Here is a 22452-nt window from a genome sequence, read left to right as displayed (position 1 = left end):
CAACAATGTGGAGACCAAAGGAAATGTCATGTTATAACAGGATTCATATTTATATACTCACATATACATACACACATATATACACATACATATATATAAATATATACGGTTCACTTTGACCTACAAAGAACAAATGAGTTTGATAATCAAAAGTCCTTGTTGATTATAAGGTATTACATGAACTTTTTTATTCCCTTTCAATATTAGGACACTGGTAAAAAATAACATCTCATTTTGCAATTCATATCATCTGCTATGTTTAAATCTATAACTATTTTCATTATGACATACCTATAGCAATGAATATTCTCTTACCATTAATATTCCAACAGATGTAGCAAGATTCACTGGTTGGAAAAAGTCCAACTTGTTACAATTGTTATTAATGAGAAATAAATAATATTGTAACTTAATTTTTTTTTGTTTAGTTGAGGAAGGGTGCCCCTTTCTAATGTACACAAAAGCATCATAGGGGCAAACAAGGGCTTGTCAAGAGGTTGGCATAACTCCTGTTGAGGATATTGAATAATTAGGTGAAGTCTTATGTAGCATAAAAAAAATCATATATTGAATATATTAGTAGTGGTAACGTAAAGGGGAAGTTGCAGTAGTATGGGGAGAGAGATACCATCTGGAAAGAAGCATTAAATGACATTTAAAAATCCTATAAACTCCAAAATTTTATTATTCTAATTTAGTGGCCTGACACATTATAAAGCAAAAACCACCAAATTATTTTCTCAACTTAATGAGAAAGATATTGTCGGGTCACAATGCTAGGATCTTTACATTTCCTGTCCCTTTCTCTCTCTCCTCCCGTAATAATTTGTGTCACCCTTTGCCACTCTAATACAAATGTGATAATAGGGAAGTTTTCCCCATCCCACCTCTCAATTAATACTATCTACTCCACTCACTCAATTTTAAAGATAAACTTCTCATTTACGCTGGTAGTCCTAAACATTTTAAATGGAAAATATTTAACTCTCTGATTTTCACATTCTTTATTTAAAAAGTACAACAGCCTAAATCTAAAAAACTTTTCTGTAGCATTTTAACCTTTCAAGAGGCAATGAGCCTTACCTTCTCAGAGTTGAGGAGGAGATGTCCATTTGCTCTCACAGCTACAGGCCATTTATCACTTGACAGGAAAATGTTTAAAGATAGAAAATAAAATTTAAAGATTATGGTTTAGCCTTAAAAATTTGAGGTAAATGCTAAAAGATTCATAAAAGATTGCTAAGGCAAATGTGCAGGGATATTAATTGAGTCCTGTTCATAACAGGAAACCAGTGAAAACAAGGAAAGTATCCATTAGTAAAGGACTGGTTATATTGATATAAACTACGGTACAGGAATACAATGAAATACTATAACTATTTTTAAAATACAGGCAGGGCTATATATATAAAAATAAAAAGACCTTAGAAATATACTATTACAAGGAAAAAACAAGAGACAGAATAGTGTCTATAATGTGGCATCTTTGTATAAATTAAAAAATAAACAAGTACAGATATCTGCTGCTGGTATATGCATACATACATTTTCCAGAAGAAATCACAAGAAAGCAGTAGCAGTGAGGAGCTTTGGGAAATAGACTAATATAGGGAAAAGGGTGAAAGTTCACTTTTAACTTTGTACCTTTGTGAGCTGTCTGAATTTTCAAACTATGTACATATCATTCATTCATTCTAACAATGAGATCATGTAGGGGGTAATGTTAAGAGCAAGAGTTCTGGAGCCAGACTGCTGGGTTCTGCATCTTGGTTCTGCCATTGCTGGGTAACTCTGGGTGAGTTATTTTGAGCTCTCTAGGCCTCACGAAGGTTCCTTGTCCGTAAAAACGAGGATATTACAGACCTTTCTCGAAAAGTTGTAGTGAAAATTACACGAGTTACTAAAAGTGATTAGAAGAGTGTCTGACAAAAGCACCTGAAGCTACCACTTATCTGTAATTTTTAAAACCCTAATACATGTCCAAAACTTGATGCAAGGGGATAAATATTCAACTATGTTACTAACAAGTTCTTCGGAGACACCTGATATCTCCAAAAACACATTTTAGCCAATAGAGAAAAATAATTGGATGACAAGAACCACATCATATTTATTTTATTCCTCTTCTTCAAAATCTCCCTTTTATTCTTGAGAAAGAAAATGTAATCTCATTCTAAATGCAATCTCATCCTAAATACAAAAAGTCCCATGAGATTGCTTTTACAAAATAAAATTTGAACAGTGGAAGGGGTTTGTTTCTTCAGCTACTTGAGGACAGGAGGGAAAGGCAAAGAGACATGTCTGGATCAAGAGGGAAGATGATAGAAGGATTACTCTTGAGCACATGGTATTAAAAAATGCATCTTTGACCTAGATTCTAGTCAGAACATCACTACTTAATGCTGGAACCTTGGGGCTCTCAGCTCTAAAGGGATGTTTCCTTCCCTTTCTAATGTCCTAGGCTCTGTCTGAAATCGCCTTTATTCCAGCATCTAACAGGTCAAATGAGTCATGTAACAGGTCAAGGGAATTACTGACAGAGTACCTGACATGTGACATGCTTTGGTGGCCCAAGGTAGGTACGAAGATTTCCGGATATAACAGATAGGAGAAGGTGTGCTTTCTCCTTCAGTACATTTAATGTAAGAAAAAGAATGTAACTGTTAAATCTAACTATACCCCCCACAATAACATCTATATATTTGAAGCCACAAGGCACCCTTGTCAATAATCAATAAATTTAGTCCACATCTTTTTTAGCACTCACCTTTCTTCTGGCCACATAGCCACATGATTATAAAGGAAATATGAAAGATGATTTGGAATAAGATCCTTGCCAGACGCTCGAAGATCCACAGGATACCAGAACTCAAATTCCTGCTTTAACTGATCTAATTTTTCCCTTGGGATCTGAGTCTTAGGAAATGGAGCCTCCTTGAAGAAAACATAATCCCAAACTTCCTTGGTCATCTGCTGTGGTCTGTATTAAAATAAAAGAAACGAACAAACATCAACAACAAAATATATATATAATTTCCTTGAAAGAATCAGCATTCTAATCCAACCGTGAAGTAGAAATCACTTTCTTAATGTTTTACAGTAACAAATGAGGACAACAGACTCACATAAGAATGAAGAAGGGATAACAGAGAAGGGGCTATTTATTACTTTCTCAGTTCAATGCAAAAAAAGCAAAAATATCATGACAAAATTCCACTAAATGAATTCTTATAAAAACTAATTATTAGAAAGAATTTTCTGGCTTCCCTGGTGGTGCAGTGGTTAAGAGTCTGCCTGCTAAAGCAGGGGACACAGGTTTGAGCCCTGGTCCGGGAAGATCCCACATGCCGCGGAACAACTAAGCCCGTGAGCCACAACTACTGAGCCTGTGCTCTAGAGCCTGCGAGCCACAACTACTGAGCCCGCGTGCCTAGAGCCCGTGCTCTGCAACAAGAGAAGCCACCGCAATGAGAAGCCTGCGCACCGCAACCAAGAGTAGCCCCCACTCGCTGCAACTAGAGAAAGCCCGTGTGCAGCAACAAAGACCCAACACGGCCAAAAATAAATAAAAATAAAATAAGTTAAAAAAAAAAAAAAAAAGAAAGAATTTTCAATACATAAATCAAAAGATCACCTCATGCTAACAAATTACATTCCTTCCCCTTATCCATTTACCAACCTGATGCCCAGTGGAGACTCTGCCTGTCCACGCAAGTTACCTCCCTGCAACAGATGTACAACTGTGTAAAATGCCATGTAAATAGTGGAGTCAGAGAGTGATTCAATCAGCCACTGCTCATCCCACGGCAGACGAGTACCTGCAAGATAAAAAGAAGATAATTAATGCATGAGGAACCTAAGAGACACTTCATCTACAAAATTCACATTTTTAAGAGCAGGTCTATAGCACTGACAAAGCTACTTATTTAGGTTCTTAAATTTACTTGAATAATTAATATAAATAAACAAGTAAATAAAAAAACAAAATGGTTGCAGCACTAGAAACTTTGTATTAAAAAAAACTGCATCATAAAAGCTATATGGGCATTAGATACTTCTACCACCAGGTAGATGGTAGGGGACCACATCCTAGCTTCCTTCACCCTCTAACCAAAACCTCTCACTTCCAATTCAGAAACACACTGGAAGAGAAGAAAAAAAGGTGAAGTGTTAATTTGCTGTGTAACTGGCAAAGTCATTCAAACAGAAAAATTTGAAGTTTCCTTACCTAAGCCGTAAGTTCTTGAGCAAGCATGCTCTTGCAGCCAATCTAAGGTAGCTTCAAAATTCCTCCTGGTCTCCTCACAGAACCTAGAGAGAGCAGAAGATAAAGTGTCTCTCTTCAGCTTCATTGTCTTCCCTGTTTCTCATCTCCTTCCCTATCACTTTCTCCCATCTTACGTTTCCAGGTTCTTCAAGCACTGGGATGTCTTTTTTTTCCAGTTCTCTTCTCCATAATCCAAGTACCTAGGAGTGGACAAATTGATTAACAAAAAAAAAGTCAAGGATAAGCAAAGTGACCGGAAGAAATTTCTTCTTGCTATAAGAAAAACTAACCACTGGTCACACAGGGCCACGATGCATTCATCTGAAGACCTGGACATAACTTGTTTCTCTGGTTCCATGTAAATATATGCATCTCCCTAAACGAAAGTAAATAAAAATATATCAGATATTATGTCAAGGCAATCTCTATTCCTCAAGGAAAAGAAAAGTAACTTTTTAGAAAAAAAAATGCTCTACCACCAATAACCGAAACCCCAGGTTTTCATTATGTCTTCCCTCTTCCCAGGGTAGAAGTTATCTGCTTTTCTTTCTGTATAACACATGCTTCTGAAAAGGCATGCATCTTCATCAAATGGATCACCTTCTCTAGGCATAGCTTATTCCTTTTCAGAGTGAAAGATGTTTAACAGTTTCTAATGTTATGGTTTGAAGGTTAGGCTGCCTATGGCAGCCTTTTATTCTTGTTATAATAAAAATATAAAGAAAATAGATGCATGGAACCACTGCCTTTAAAAAAAAGAGACGCACAAAAATTAAACACGGAAAATACTTTTACTAAAGATCTATAGCATCATGAAAAATTCCCACTAGAAAACTGACCGTAAATTTTATTTTTAGAAAAAAATACAAATATCTCTTAATGTATTATAATCCCAAACTTATTAGGCTAGGATAATTTTTTAAAATAAAATTCAGCATCATTATTCAAAAAATGATTCATTGCTCTGTGTTCTTAATGCAAGTTCTTCACACTGAACTTAAATAGGTAGGACTTTGGTTTAAAGATGGTAAATTAAAAACAGACATTTGATTAACTCTGCTCCCTCTCAAAGTTCTAACAAAATAACAACAAAGAGCCTTTTTTTGTTTTAATGGTATGAAGCTACAAAGACAACAAGAATGGGAGAAGAAATAATATTAACCAAATTTTGGAAACTAAAAAGCAGAATGAGTGACAATTGTATTAGCAGATCAAAGGAAGCTAGCTGAATCCTAAGCCCACAGAAGAGAAGGCTGAAAAGCAATTCAGTTTGCATTACAGAACCTCCAAAAAGACTCAGGATTTGTGGCACAAGATAGTTCTGGAAGAGAAGGTAACATGAGACTGGAAACAGGAGGACTGACTGAAGTCTTTTCAAGAAGTTAGAACCCCAGATACCCTAATCCCACACCATGCAGGCAGGCAACTGCCCCTTCCTACGCCAGCAGAACTGTGAAGGTTTACTCTCCGGAGAGGACAAAAGAGAGTCAACCAGAGGACGAAGTTGAGGTTATGGGTATCATAGTGAAAAAGAGGGATTAAGTGAAAGTCAGCACATTGGGTGTTGGAACCCAACCTAGTAATCTTCCGCCGTTTAGCTCCCAGAATGCTCAGTTAGCTTAGACCCTTTAAACCGGAAACTGAAGAATCTTCTGAGGGGAATCTAACAAACCAAGAAGCCCTAATTAACATCAAGGCTAACATCAGGGTTTCCCTAAGGTCCAAATGGACCTGCCAGATCTCTCCCAGTGAAGCCCAGAGACAAGCCCTACCCATATCCAAAAAGGTTCCAATCATCTTTTTGTACCCACTCTTAAATATCATTAGTCTTCCTCAGATTAATAAGAGATTAAAATTTCATATCCCTGAAACAAGAATAGCAGCATCCTATAAAAAAAGGATAAGATAACAAGAATAAGCTCTTAAACTGGCTCTGAGTTGGTAAATGCTGAAGCTGGGTGAGAGGTACACAAGAATTTATTATACTACTCCACTTTTTTATAAATTTGAAATTCTCCACACAACGAAAAAAATTCTAATGAATTCCTAGAAACATTTATTTATACACACACGCACAAGCACACAAGTAGCAGATATAAAAAACACAGTAAACAAATGAACACAAACTCATAGGAAGAAAAAGTTGAGGGACTCCTCCAGATAGAAGAGCAAAAGAACTTTCAGAGTCTAAGAGATCCAATATCTGAATAATAAGAATTCAGAAAGCAAAAATAAAGAATGGGAAGGGATAAAATAATTAAACAAAAAAGTCAAGAAACTTTCCCCAAATTGGAAAACATAAGTTTCCAGATTGAAGGAGCCCAGCATACAGCCAGAAGAATGAATGAAAACTGACCTACACCAAAATAAATCATCATGAAATTTCAAAATACTGGAAGAAAAGAGAAGATTCTATAAGCTTTGGCAGGGTTGGGGGCAGTGCAGAGAACAGTGGAGACACAGGTCACTTATAAAAGATCCATTATTACCAGAATGGTTTTGGACTTCTCAACAGCATCACTGAACCAGAACACCATGGATAATGGCCTTCAAATTTTTAAGGGAAAATTATTTCTAACTCAGAATCCTACACCCAGGCATTCAAGTATGAGGACAGAATAAAGATACTTCAGACACGGAAGGTCACAAAAATTTACCTTCCAGGCACCCTTTTTCAGGAACACTACTAGAGGAAGGGCATCACCAAAACAATAAAAGTAAATAAGAAAGAAGAAGCCACGGGGGCAAGGAAACAGGAGATCCAACTCATGAGAAGCAAAGGAAATCCTAAGTAATGGTGGAGGAACATCCCAGATGACATCTGTGCACACCTACAGTAAGCAAACGGTGTGGATAATTACAACAGGCCAGAAGGCTCTGGGAGAACTTTCTCTAAGATGTAAACAATAGCATACTCATGTGTTTGAAGGTACTGAGAGGAGAAATAAACAGTTGGGACAGAGTTTGGGGATGAAGTATTGGTAACTGTATTTAAAAGTAAGAAAAGTGGGGGAAAAAAAAAAGAAAAAGACAGTTATTAACTCCAGGGAAAACGAAAAGCTAGGGAAGAGAAGTTCTCATTGTTTACTACATTATGGATCAGCCATGTCTCAGAAACGTACCCACTGACTACTGCTCTAACTTAAGTTATAATATACCTATACTAGGAAGATAGGGGGTGGAGAAGTGTATACAAATGCGAGGTTAGAGAGGAAGACACAGGCTGGAGAAGAGTTAAATCTTGATCTTCCACAGTAGGAAGTCTATGGCTGATGGCTAAAACTGAAAAATTTAAAAATTACTCTACAAGTATTTAGATTAGAGATCTATAAGAGAGGTAGAGGTCAATACTAAAAGAAATAACTAAAAGAGATGAAAGTAAGCCTGTCCAAGGAAGAGAAATTTAAGAGAATGTGTAAGGATGGAGAGGAAATTGCTGCTTTTTTTATTTTAATAAGACTTACAGATCATTGTCTCTCTGTATTATGGGTATACACAACTGTCAAAAATAAAAATTCAATTTCAAAAGTTAAGTACTTAAGTAACTCAACAGAAAAAAGTTACAACAGAAATGAAGAGGGGAAAAAGGATGAAAGTAAAAAGTAAAGCACTACATAAAGTAAGAATTGTCAACTACCAGTACCTCGAATGGTTCCTGCCAGGAAGCATCTCTAAAATTCTCTGTATGTGATCTGTACATGCCAACTTTAGAACACTGTCTTCATCAACATTACAGGGATGTTCAAGTTAAATGAATTGCTAAATAGGTCTCCAATTTTATATACAAACAAAATTATATCTTTAATATAGCTCCAAGTTCTACTACAGAACTCACTGCTAAGTAACACTGTAAAGTCTATTAACTGAAAGCTCTTCTCCTAAAACAGCCTTCAGAGGATAGCCTATTACATACAGTGTCAATCATCTTGTTTTTAATAGTCTTCTTTACGTCTTGGACCTTCTGTCCCTTAAATCCATCCACCAACATTACCTAAAAGGATGAGAAGTAGGGAAAAAGCACATACAATTAAAATTTGCTTTGGGTGCCCCCCCTAGAACTTTCCCTAACTAAATTTACTTCCACACACAATCAAAATATTTTTAGTGTGAAATTCATCACATTTATAACCATAAATTTTTATTTTGGCACAGCTTGGACAACTAATAGTTACAACACACTTGTTTTTCTTTCAGTATAACTAGGATAAGTATTATGAACACGATTAGAAAGAAATGCTCACTTCCTTCCCACGTCTCAGGTTTCCATGTAGAGAGGATTCCTCTACCCTAACTCACATCATTCCTGAAGGCTTTAGAAGGAACTGAGCAAATGCAGCTCGGCCCCACTTAGGCTTCTCTTTTCAGCTCCGCCTGTTGTCAGCAAGCATTCTCCTTCGCTTGGCCGTGTGATAAACTTGGCTCTTAGAGGAAGGCCTACTGTTTTTCAACTCTGCCTTTTACGTAGTGGGGAGATTTAATTCTAGGGCAAAGTAATGACTTTCCCATTGCTGTCACAGAGCAAAGCCACAATCCCCTTCCAGCTGATACTCTGACCTCCATCTATCTGACTCCTGTTGACTCTCTCAAATAGTTTTTTTTTTTTTTTTTTTTTTTTTGCCACACTGCGCAGCATGTGGGATTGGGGTTTTAGTTCCCTGACCAGGGATTGAAATTGGGCCCTCAGCAATCGGAGTGCAGAGTCCTAACCACTGGACCACCAGGGAATTCTTAATAGTTTCTATCTTAAGTGGAAAAGACACGTGTTCTTTTTCTGCCCCAATTCTCTAACGTACCAAAATGCTTCATATCTACTTAATTCATCATTATGAAATTATAGTTATTGATCATTATGGCACAGGGGTTAAAAGCAGAAATCTTAGAGCCAAGTTGCCTAGTGTGAGTCCCAGTTCTGCCTCTGCCTGGCTATCTACCTGATCTTAGGTAAATTTCTTAATCTCTTAGTGCCTCAATTTCCTCATCTATAAATCGGGAATAAGTGCCTACTTCACAAGGTTATTTTGAGATATAAGTAAGTTAATATGTAAATGCTCTGTAACTGTTGGCTTTTACTGTCATCCAAAACGTGTAAGTTACTTTTAAAAAGGACATATAACCAATTCTTGGTTATCCAGAGAAATGAAAGTAAAGGTAAAAATAAAGAACATTCTCACAGCCTTAAAAATCTTCATTTCAACCTCAAGTCACTAGCAACTTGATTGGGTTTTTACCTTCTCTAGCCTCATCTTCTTTCCATGGAAATGTAAGCCACGTTAACATATGCACAATTGAGGAGAAAAGAGAGGTTCACAACTTACCTGTTGTGCTAACATGGCATGGAATAGGCATTAACAAGTAAATTAATGAACTGAATGAAACTGCTTATTTAAAATATGAACTCCACAATTAAGAGAGGAAAAGAAGGGACCAGGTATGGTCCATGCAATAAGCCTTTGGAATTTACTGTATAATAATATGAACTAACTTTAAATATCTTCTCAAGAAATTCACTCAGAGATTAGAGGGCACAAAAATGGAATTTCTGTAAATACTATTGGACCAAAATAGATTAAAAAAATAAATTTGGAAACAGAAGAACACAATCTTATAGTAATCCCTCTCAAAACAGGATATAGCTGAAACAATATTGAATTTTTCTATAGTTTTTTTCTAAATCACTAAGAAGAAAATCATAGAGCATGGAGTAAGTAAATCAAATAAAAATGATAACAAAATTATTACTTACACCATCATAAAAGCCTCTTAGGTATAATTTCTCCTTTGCTTCTGCAAGTTTTTCTCGGTCATTCTGGCTCTGAACTTTCAACTCATCACACATGGTTACAGCAGAAAGCTGTCCAAAGCCTGGAATTTCGATGACTGGCACCTGCAAAAAAGAGCTATGTCACAACTTATTCACACTGAATAAACACAAAAACAGCCCGAAAGGCATGGTCCTTTTGCCTCTACTGTCCAATGAAGTCACTTCAGATTTTATATATCATTAGGGCAGTGTCACACATTAGGGACTAACATCCAGATGTGAGTTTGTGTTCCTACTCTCCATAGGAACCCCGCGAATTCTCTGCACCAACCCCCTCACCGTCCCTCCCTCACTACACACACACCTTCCCCAACTCTCAACCCCCCACTGGCACATAATTAACTAATGTTGAAACTAGCAAAACGCTGTAAACAACTAAATTTATGGATGGTCTTATTTCTGGTTTATATTAAGTCTTCTGGATTCTTCATGAAAACTATTCACTAGTAATTTAAATTTTTTTTCTTCTGCAGATACTAATATGAAAACATAAACATTCATGAGTAATATGGCAAAATTTTGTCTTTAGAAGCCTGGAAATTGGCCACACTAGAAAATAAGCTACTATAAATTAGTAATGCTAAAAGGCTACTTGTTTGTTTCAGAATTACAGGTGCCAGGTGCTAAGAAAATGCCTATTGTTGGTTCTTCTTTTGCTCTTATCCACCACAGCAGATATCACGTTAAAGTAAATAAACTCTTAAACAAATTCCCTCTTATTTCATACTCTACCAATTACTTAATTCTGTTACAAGTAAAGTGTTAGCTCCTCTTTTTTTCTCTAATAAAGAAATGGATATTAATATTCTGAATCATCTATGTACTCACAGGCTCAAATGGCAAGACCATGTCATCTCTAATTCCATATTTTGCTCGTAAAGCCTACAAAAAAATTGGAAGTTAATATTAATGATCAATACTTTACTGGTGCAGTAAGTCCCCTACATACAAACGAGTTCCATTCCCAGAGCACATTCATAAGTCCAATTTGTTCTTAAGTCCAACAAAATTAGCCCAGGTACCCAGCTAACATAATCAGCTATATAGTACTGTACTGTAACAAGTTTATAATACTTTTCACACAAATAATACATAAAAGACAAACAAACACAAAAAATAAAGAAAGCATTTTTAATCTTACAGTACAGTACCTTGAAAAGTATATTACAGTAGTACTGTACAACAGCTGGCATACAGGGGCTGGCATCAAGTGAACAGGCAAGAAGAGTTACTGACTGGAGGAGGGACAGGAGGTGGGAGATAGTAGAGCTGAAGGATCGTCAGCAATAGGAGACGGAGGGCAAACTGCAATTTCACTCATGCCTAACATTGATGGATGGCACAGATTCTGGTTCCTTGCTGGAACCAGATGCACATTCGCATCTTTGAAGTTCACAACCTGAAGGTTCATATGTAGGGGACTCACTGTATAATCATTAAGAGAAACACCCTCCAAACTTTTTAAAACTATTTTTGTTCTTCCCTCCATAGAGAGCAATTTTTTAATTTTACAAAATATCTCAAGAAGGGACGTATGACTTTAAAAAACTAAACAGTTTAAGTTAGAGTGAATGACTTAATGAAACTGTACAGCCAAAAGCAAAAATTCATATACATACACACACACACACACCACTTAAAATGAGGTTCATATTCCAGGTTGCAATGAAAATGTGAATATCAGAAAATTTTTCTCAAACCTTTTTTTCAAAAGTTTTATGAAATCCATCACATCAACAGGTTAAAAAAGAATAATCACACAATCATATCAACAGATGAAAAAAAGTATTTGGCCAAATCCAATACCTATTCAAGATAAAAACTCTCAGTAAACTAGAATAGAAGCAGATTTTCTCAACTTGGTAAAGACTACATATAAAAAACCTACAGTTAGGGAATTCCCTGGCGGTCCAGTGGTTAGGACTGCGCGCTTTCAATGCCAAGGGGCAGGGTTCAATCCCTGGTCGGGGAACTAAGATCCCACAAGCCACGCAGTGTGGCCAAAGAAAAAAAAAACCAACCTACAGCTAAAATCATACTTGATGATTTTTCAAAAAATTCAAAGCTTTCCCACTAAGATCAGACACAATGCATATCCCCTCTTACCACTCCTTTTCAACATCATACTGAATGCTCTTGGTAATTAAATAAGGCAAGAAAAGAAAAGGTTTACAGACTGGGAAGGAAGACAAAACTGTCTTTGTTTGCAGATAGCATGATCATCTATGTAGAAAATCCAAAAGAATCAACAAAAAAAACGTCCTGGAACTAATAGACAATTATAGAAAGGTTGCAGGATACACGGCTAAAATACAAAATTCAATGGTGTTCCTATATACCAACAATTAACAAGGGGAACTTGAAATTAAAAACACAATACCACTTACACTAGTAACCCCCAAAATTAAATACAGTTGCCCCTTCAACAACATGGGGGTTAGTGGTGCCAACTACCCCAAGCAGTCAAAAATCTGCATATATCTTTACAGTCAGACCACTGTATCCGTGGTTCCACATCTGCAAATTCAATCAACCACAGATCACCTGGTACTGTAGTACATATTTATTGAAAAAAGACTTATAAATGGACCTGCACAGTTCAAACCTGTGTTGTTCAATTGCACTTAGGTACAAAACTAACAATGTAAATGTAAGATATGAGGAAAACTACAAAACTCTGAGGAACAGTATCAAAGAAGAACTGAATAAATGGAGAGATATTCCATGTTCAAGGATTAGAAGACATAATGTTGTCAAGATGTCAGTTCTTTTCAACTTAACCAATAGATTCAATACACTCTCAATCAAAATTCTAGCCAGTTACTTTATGGGTATCAACAAACTGATTCCAAAGTTTACATGGAGAGGAATAAGCCCCAGAATAGCCAACTCAATATAAAAGAAGAATAAAGTTGGAAGACTGACACTGTCTGACTTCAAGACTTACTATAAAGTTATAATAACCAAGATAGTGTGGTGCTGGCAAAAGAATAGACAGATAGATCAATGGAACATAACAGAGAGCCCAGAAAGAGACCCTCATAAATACAGTCAACTGATCTTTGACAAAGGAGCAAAGGCAATACAATGGAGCAAAGACAGTCTCTTCAACAAATGTTACTGGAACAACTGGACATCCACAAGCAAAAAAATGAATTTAGACACAGTCCTGACACGCAACACAAAAATTAACTCAAAACAGATCATGGACCTAGATGTAAAACACAAAACCATAAAACTCCTAGAAGATAACACAGGAAAAAACCTAAATGACCACGGGTATGGTGATGCCTTTTTAGATACAACACCAAAGACATAATCTATGAAAGAAATCATTGATAAGCTGGACTTCATTAAAATTAAAAATTTCTTCTCTGCAAAAGACAATATCAAGGGAACTGAAAGACAAACCACACACTGAGAAAAAATATTTGCAAAAAACACATCTGATAAAGGACTGTTAAATATACAAAGAACTCTTAAAACTCAACAATAAGAAAACAAACAACCTGATTTAAAAAATAAGGCTTCCGGGAGCAGGCTCTGGGGAAGGGGTGGCAGACACCATGTTGGGCCATGAAGGTGGCGAGGAGAAGCCCCTGAAGCACCTCAAGAAGCAAGCCAAACAGATGGACGAGGAAGATAAGGCATTCAAGCAGAAACAGAAGGAGGAGCAGAAGCAACTCAAGGAGCTAAAAGCGAAGGCCACAGGGAAAGGCTCCCCTGGCCACAGGTGGAATTAAAAAATCTGGCAAAAAGTAAGCGGTTCCTTGTGTTTGAGGCAATGATGATCCTAATTCCATTCCTGTTTAAACATCTGGACTCCCTGCCATAGTATCTGTTGCCACTTATAGCTAGAATGAAGTGTTGTCTTGGAACCTATTGTACATGTAAGAATAAACTTTTGTTAAAAAAAAAAATCATACAGTGGCTCATCTTGTCTTTAGCTCTTCTCAGCCATTTCTGCCTTAGCTATGAGATCTGCATAAACCCAGCCCAGAACCCTGCCAAAATGTGTTCTTAAGTCTTTGTTCTATCCTGAATTCTGTACCACCTGGAATTAAAACAACTCATTTGAAAAAAACAAATAAGTAAATAAGCCAAAGACCTTAACAGACAAATCTCACCAAAGAAGATACACAGATGGCAAATAAGCATATGAAAAGACACTCCACAACATCTGCCATCAAGAAAATGCAAAATAAAACAATGAGATATGACTACACACCAATTACAACGGCCAAAATCTGGAAAACTGACAATACCAAACGCTGACAAGGATGTGGAGCAACAGGAACTCTCATACATTGCTGGTAAGAATGCAAAATGGTACAGCCACTTTGGAAGACAGTTTGGTGGTTTCTTACAAAATTACACATACTTTTACCATATGATCCAGCAATCGCACCCCTTGGTATTTACACAAAAGAGTTGTCTAGGGGCTTCCCTGGTGGCGCAGTGGTTGAGAATCTGCCTGCCAATGCAGGGGACGCGGGTTCGAGCCCTGGTCTGGGAAGATCCCACATGCCGCGGAGCAACTGGGCCCATGAGCCACAACTACTGAGCCTGCGCGTCTGGAGCCTGTGTTCGGCAACGAGAGGCCGTGATGGTGAGAGGCCCGCGCACCGCGATGAAGAGTGGCCCCCACTTGCCACAACTAGAGAAGGCCCTCGCACAGAAACGAAGACCCAACACAGCCATACATACATACATACATACATACATAAAAAGAATGTAAGCAGACAAGAATAGCATTAAAAAAATTAAAAAATTTAAAAAAAAAAAAAAAGAGTTGTCTATACAAAATCCTGCACACAGATGTTTACAGCAGCTTTACTCATAACTGCCAACACTTGCTAGCAACCAAGATGTTCTTCAGCAGGTGAATGAATAAATGTACATCCAGACAACAGAATATTATTAGCGCTAAAAAGAAATATGCTATCAAGCTATGAAAAGATATGAGAAAACTTAAAATACATATTGCTAATTGAAAGAAAATCTAAGAAGGCTACATACTGTATGATTCCAACTATATGACTTTCTGGAAAGGTAAAACTGTGGTGACAATTAAAAAGATCATTGGGGACTTCCCTGCTGGTCCAGTGGTTAAGACTCCACACTCCCAATGCAGGGGGCCAGGGTTCGATCCCTGGTCAGGGAACTAGATCCCGCATGCTGCAATGAAGATCCCACATGTTGCAACTAAGACCCGGAGGGAGGGAGGGAGGGAAGGAGGGAGGGATCAGTGGTTGCCAGAGGTGGGAGGGAGGAGAGACGAACAAAAAGAGCACAGAGGATTTTTAAGGCAGTGAAAATCCTCTGTGTATTATAATGATGGACACATGTCATTATACATTTGTCCAAACCCACAGAATGTACAACACCAAGAGTGAACCCTAAGGTAAACTATGGACTTTGGGTGATTATGATGTGTCAATGTAGGTTCATCTTCGGTAAAAAGAAACAAAATGTACCACTCTGGTGAGTGATACTAATAATGGGGGAGGCTATGCAGGTGTTGAAGCAGGGGGTAGATGGGAAATCTCTGTACCTTCCTCTCGATTTTTATTATGAACCTAAAACTGCTCTAAAAAAATAAGTCTTGAAAAAAAGATTCTATGGGGACTTCCCTGGTGGTCCAGTGGTTAAGACTCCACGATTACAAGGCAGCAGGGCATGGGTTCGATCCCTGGTCAGGGAACTAAGATCCCACATGCCACACAGCACAGCCAAAAAAAAAAAAAGATTCTATAAATTTTACATCAATATTTAAAATTCAAATCATAGAAAAAAACATGTAAATATCAAGAAACAGGTTAAAGGCAGCATTTCAAAGATACATGCATAGCTTTTTAGCCTAATCCAATAATTAGTTCAGTGGTACCTAACCAATGAGATGATGAAGAGGAAATACGAACATGAGACACAGATACTCACTTGCTTTTTCTTCAAGTCTCTGAAGGCAGCAAAATCATCAGGGGAGTCAGAAGGAACACTTGTGACCACACCAGTACCTTATAAAAGAAAATGTAGAATTAACTAATATAACCAGAATGTGTTTCCCAAAGAATTTCTAGAAAGAAATAAACTCTTTACCTTTATCCTCCTTGATGGTGAGCATTGGGAGAACATAGATCACCTTATAAGATGTTAAAGGTGCAGAAAGTGATGCACCAAGAATATCCTATGTAAGAAAAAGATGAGCATAAAGCAGAAGTAACTTATTCTAATCATTAAAATTTAAAACAATGTTAACATTTTAAGCCCTGAGAAGCTAATAATCAACAACACTCATTCTTTTATACCTACTAGACTAAAAATAATTGAAAATAATTATAATACCCAAATCTCGCAAGGTTGTGAAGAAATTAATACACTTATACATTGCTTGAGGAAAACAATATAGGAATCCAACTTGGACCCAGCAATCCAATCCTAGGAATTTACCTCAAAGGAAAAAGAATTATTTTTTCTTTGAGAATCTCCCCAATGCTGTGTTAACTACATTAGCCAAAACCTGGAAACAACTAAAACTTTAAATGATAAAAAAATCACTTAATAAAATATGAAACATCAACAAGATAGAATACTGTATCTCTATTTTAAATGATAATTAGGAAGACAAACTGAATTAGAAAGATGTATCTTAAAAGAAAAAATCAGAAGATCTGATAATATTGGACCCATATTCTCATATATCAACAAACAGCTTGCGGGGCTATCCCAGCAGTCCAGTGGTTAAGACTCCATGCTTCCAATGCAGGGAGCTGAGGTTCAATCCCTGGTCAGGGAACTAAGATCCCTTAAGCTGCATGGCACAACCAGAAAGAAAAAGAGAGAACAAGGAAGATGTTTACCTACTGAAAAAATGATTACCAAGTTATAGTTAAGTAAAAAAGAAAGTAAAACACAGACAATGTGATAAAATACATTGCCATTTGTGTGTAAAAAAGAGGGCAAAAGAATATATATATATATATATATATGTATATATATATATATATATATATATATATATATATATATATATATGTATTTGCTTGTATACACATGAAATACTTCTGGAAGGATACACAAGACAGTGATTTTACTGACAGCCTATGAAAGGGAGAATTGAGTGACTGGGACTATTTTGTGGATCTTTTTGTCTTTTTTTTTTATTTTTGGCCACTCTGAATAGCTTGCGGGATCTTAGTTCCCCAACCAGGGATTGAACCTGTGCCCTCGGCAGTGAAAGCATGGAGTCCTAACCACTGGACTGCCAGGGAATTCCCTCTTTTCGTCTTTTGAATTTTGAGTCTTACGAATATTTAGTAACCTAGTCAAAAAATAAGTTTACAAAATAAGTAAGAAATAAACTCTCCAATTCAAAAGGAGAATTGAGATGGTATTCTACCCATCCTTTTCTTTTAAAAGATTATTTATTAAGATACCAACGATCAGCATTTACCAAAGGGAATAAAACACACCCAGAAACACCAATAAGTAAATAAACTAACTCTAAGGATAAGAGCTATGCAGCCATCTAGATTTAGTTAAGATCAACCAAGACTTCCTTTTCAGAAAAAAAGCAGCTGCAATTCCACTCCAGGAATGCAGGTAATCATATTAAAAAAGTAATATAATGTCTACCACAGCTATTAAATCTCTCGGGGAGGACTGTCTGTATTTTTCAACCAGATAGTTACTGAGCTGCAATGTAAAATTCAAAAATACTATTTTACTGATATGGTCACACAATGAATACACCACAGCAATAAAAAAAAAAGAACAAACTACTCCTACACACAACATGGATGAATCTCACAGGCATCATGTTGAGCCAAAGAAGCTAAACACAAAAAAGTACAGACTATACAATTCCACTGTGTAAAGTTCAAGAAGAGCAACTAATCTTTGGTGACTGAAGTCATGGCAGTGGTTACCTCTGCAGGAGCAGGCTGAGCAGTGATGTGAAATGGACATGACAGCACCTTCTGCAGTGCTGGAACTGTTCTATATCTTGATTTGGGTGGTGCTTACATGACTGTATACACGTTTGAAAATGCACCAAAAATATACACATTTATGACTTAACACATTTGACTGTAACGTATACCTCAATTAAAAGGTTTTTTTAAATGTTCTTTTCTCAAGCTTCATTTTTGACATTTTCCTCTAAATTCATGCACTAAAATAAAGTCTGCTACCCAACTTACCTCTCCCATTAACTCTTTAACAACAGGCACCACTCCGTTGTCCTTCGTAAAGCCCTGGTATGACATATTCCTTGCGGCTCTTTGGGTGCAGATGAATATATCTCCATTCACTGTCTCAAATCCAATGTACTTCATATGAGGGCAAACCCAGCAGTTTGTCTGTCCAAACATGGTCTCAGGTCTGAGAGTAGCAGCTACCAAGAAGATATTTTTCCCTTTCAAGCCACTAAGAAGAAAAAATATACATTTATGCAAAAAATCTTATGGATTCTATCACAACTATCTGATATTTCAAAAAGATGAAGCAACAATTCTTCTACCTATTAAGGTAGGTAGCAAACCTACCTTAATTTGGATGGGTATGGCTCAAGCACTTTCAACTTGATTAAAGTATATTCCTGAGGTCCAACACCCTAAACAAAATAAAACAAAAAGTCAAGGGAGAAAGAAAGGCCTGGATTACACCTACTAATCTATGTGACAGATCTGATTCACATTTCTAAGATGAGTTCCTGCATTGTTAGAATAATTCTTTCTTCCAATGAAGAGACTGCCAGTGGTGTGTTGACCACATGGAAGCCTAATGTGTAAAAATGACTTGAAGACCACCATCCCACCCCACACCACACCAAAACTGATCAAGGAGGCCCAGACTGTACTAAGTAAGATTTGCTAAGAGCTCCCTTGAGAGGGAAGAACAACGGGAAAAAAAATGAAGTGACTTAGATTAATCAGCCAAAATAGTGTTTGCCAAAATCGGAGTTAGACGATACAACCAACATCAATCCTACAGAGCAGTCATCACAGACATACACTGGACCAGGGGTCAAATGATGTGCATTCAAAACCTAGCCTGGGCCCTTACTTGTGGCTTGACCCAAGGAGTCACAATCACTCTAAGCCTTCATTTCCTCATCTGTAAAATAACTGCTCTGTGCCTCATACAGGACTGTCCTGAGGAACACCTAAGATAATGATAGGAAAATGCTGTGAAAAACTATGAGGTACTATTGAAATTTAGGATATTGCTACCACTGACTATATTAAAGCTTAACATAGTCAGTAAACTGGGCCTTCTGAAGGCTCTCAAACCTTTCAAAATTTTGATTAATGCTCATTTCTGTCAGGTAAGTTACATCATAATCGAAGGCTGACTTTGAAAGGTAGTTGCTAGACTACAAATGTGTTCAAAGGTGGTAACAAAGAATGACACACTCATAGGGACTGCAAAGTTCAGATCCTGGCATTGCTGTTGATTTACTGTGCCAAGGCTTTAGGCAAATGACTTACCCTTACTTCATTCAAGTATTACACGGAATAATGTCACTAATGTGTCCTACAGGAATGTAGAATGAACCGCTGTCATGCATGGCTGGAAGTACTTTGGAAATAAGTAAGTAGGCATGTGACCAAAGCAAGTATAAATGGAATCTGCGTATATCAGTTAACCACATATCTCATTACCTTTCCTCATGATCTCCTTTTAGAGCAGTGCACTCTCCAAGCGGTGCTTCTCAAACATTAGCAGGCATATGAATCACACTGAGAACACGTTAAAAGATTCCTAGGCCCCACCCCCAGAGCTTCTGATTCAGCAATTTGGGGGTGAGGTTCAAGAATCTGCTTTTCTAGGATTTCCCTGTTGGTCCAGTGGTTAGGACTCTGCGCTTTCTCTACTGAGTGCCCGGGTTCGATCCCTGGTCGAGGAATCCCACGAGCCAGGCAGAGCAGCCAAAGAAACAAAACAAAAACAAAAAACAAACGAACAAACAAAAATGTGCTTTTCTAACACAAGCTGATGCAGCTGAACCTAGTGCTACTCTTGGAGTAGCAAGGTACTTGACAAGATACAGGTACCTATGATGACATTCTGCCTCTGGCTTAACAGCCACCAGAGTATCATGACTATACAACTCAGCACTGAAATAAAGTGATTTTTAGGTTTCTAATCTATTTCTTGAACTCTATGCCCATATTAAGAATTATTACAATAGGGACTTCCCTGGTGGCGCAGTAGTTAAGAATCCACCTGCCAATGAAGGGGACATGGGTTCAAGCCCTGGTCCGGGAAGATCCCACATACTGCAAAGCAACTAAGCCCATATGCCACAACTACAGAACCCGCATGCCACAACTACTGAAGCCCACACGCCTAGAGCTCGCACACCTAGAGCCCGTATTCCGCAACAAAGAGAAGCCATCGCAATGAGAAGCTCGAATACCACAACAAAGAGTAGCCCCCGCTTGCCGCAATTAGAGAAAAGCCTGGGCGCAGCAACAAAGACCCAACACAGCCAAAAATAAACAAATAAGTAAATTTATTTAAAAAAAGAATTATTACAATAGGTACTCTACGGCACAAATAATTACCTCTCCAGCTTGCCTGTCATGATCCATACAAGGCTGTCCATCTTTTGGAGAATAAATGGTATACCTAAAAAATAAATAATAAGTGACAAATATTATTATAACATACAAGTTTTATCCTAACATATTTGTCAGTGTTGCTCCTAACCATCACAATATTTCTTCTAACTAAAACTTCTAACTGAGCAAATGTTTACATTATTTTTATGCTTTTATGGCGAGTTCTACTGCCAACATAGTTATTTAATGAAAGCCTTCTGCCTTCATCAAAGGTAAGACCACTGAAAAATATTCACTGATCTTTGCTTTATGGTATGAAACAGAAGACTGTAAAATATAAATTTGCTTTTAAAATGCAGATAGCAGAGGGCAGACAGCAGAAGCAAGAAGAACTACAATCCTGCAGCCTGTGGAACAAAAACCACATTCACAAAGAGACAGACAAGATGAAAAGGCAGAGGGCTATGTACCAGATGAAGGAACAAGATAAAACCCCAGAAAAGCAACTAAAGGAAGTGGAGATAGGCAACCTTCCAGAAAAAGAGTTCAGAATAACAATAGTGAACATGATCCAGGAGCTCAGAAAAAGAATGGAGGCAAAGATCGAGAAGATGCAAGAAATGTTTAACAAAGATCTAGAAGAATTAAAGAACAAACAAACAGATGAACAATACAATAATTGAAAAGAAAACTACACTAGAAGGAATCAACAGCAGAATAATTGAGGCAGAAGAACATATAAGTGACCTGGAAGACAGAATGGTGGAATTCACTGCTACGGAACAGAATAAAGAAAAAAGAATGAAAAGAAATGAAGACAACCTAAGAGACCTCTGGGACAACATTAAACGCAACAACATTCGCATTATAGGGGTCCCAGAAGGAGAAGAGAGAGAGGACCACAGAAAATATTTGAGGAGATTATAGTCAAAAACTTCCCTAACATGGGAAAGGAAATAGCCACCCAAGTCCAGGAAGTACAGCAAGTCCCATACAGGATAAACCCAAGGAGAAACATGTCAAGACACATAATAATCAAATTGGCAAAAATTAAAGACAAAGAAAAATTACTGAAAGCACCAAGGGAAAAATAACAAATAACATACAAGGGAACTCCCATAAGGTTAACAGCTGATTTATCAGCAGAAACTCTACAAGCCAGAAGGGAGTGGCGTGATATACTTAAAGCGATGAAAGGGAAGAACCTACAACCAAGATTACTCTACCCGGCAAGGATATCATTCAGATTCGATGGAGAAATCAAAAGCTTTACAGACAAGCAAAAGCTAAGAGAATTCAGCACCACCAAACCAGCTTTACAACAAATGCTAAAGGAACTTCTCTAAGTGGGAAACACAAGAAAGGGACCTACAAAAACAAACCCAAAACAATTAAGAAAATGGTCATAGGAACATACATATCGATAATTACCCTAAACGTGAACGGATTAAATGCTCCAACCAAAAGACACAGGCTTGCTGAATGGATACAAAAACAAGACCCATATATATGCTGTCTACAAGAGACCCATTTCAGACATAAGGACACATACAGACTGAAAGTGAGGGGATGGAAAAAGATATTCCATGCAAATGGAAATCAAAAGAAAGCTGGAGTAGCAATACTCATATCAGATAAAATAGACTTTCAAATAAAGAATATTACAAGAGACAAGGAAGGACACTACATAATGATCAAGGGATCAATCCAAGGAGAAGATGTAACAATTATAAATATATATGCACCCAACATTGGAGCACCTAAATACATAAGGCAACTGCTAACAGCTCTAAAAG

General features: G+C 37.2%; 1 protein-coding gene and 1 pseudogene across 2 annotated transcripts in view; one reads left to right on the top strand and one right to left on the bottom strand.

Moving 5' to 3' along the window:
* The window catches only part of LARS1 (leucyl-tRNA synthetase 1), a 66499-nt gene that overhangs the window by 25329 nt on the left and 18718 nt on the right, over positions 1–22452 (bottom strand). The window contains exons 8-21 of the mRNA XM_082454066.1: positions 20660–20723; positions 18635–18702; positions 18290–18515; positions 16188–16275; positions 16029–16105; positions 10917–10970; positions 10011–10151; positions 8181–8258; positions 4558–4643; positions 4402–4467; positions 4229–4311; positions 3680–3818; positions 2768–2980; positions 1084–1141 (exon numbers count right to left, since the gene is read on the bottom strand). Coding sequence (XP_082310192.1) covers positions 1084–1141; positions 2768–2980; positions 3680–3818; positions 4229–4311; positions 4402–4467; positions 4558–4643; positions 8181–8258; positions 10011–10151; positions 10917–10970; positions 16029–16105; positions 16188–16275; positions 18290–18515; positions 18635–18702; positions 20660–20723 — 1441 coding nt within the window. The remainder of the gene's footprint in view (positions 1–1083; positions 1142–2767; positions 2981–3679; positions 3819–4228; positions 4312–4401; positions 4468–4557; positions 4644–8180; positions 8259–10010; positions 10152–10916; positions 10971–16028; positions 16106–16187; positions 16276–18289; positions 18516–18634; positions 18703–20659; positions 20724–22452) is intronic.
* Positions 10981–14520, top strand: LOC309657198 (translation machinery-associated protein 7 pseudogene; annotated as a pseudogene). The gene has a single exon. The product of its transcript is annotated as a translation machinery-associated protein 7 pseudogene (transcript).

This window comes from Balaenoptera physalus (genome assembly GCF_965194825.1).
Source record: "Balaenoptera physalus genome assembly, chromosome: 3".
Taxonomy (NCBI): domain Eukaryota; kingdom Metazoa; phylum Chordata; class Mammalia; order Artiodactyla; family Balaenopteridae; genus Balaenoptera; species Balaenoptera physalus.
Note: the sequence above shows the minus strand (reverse complement) of the source record. Positions and strands in the feature narration are given on the sequence as shown.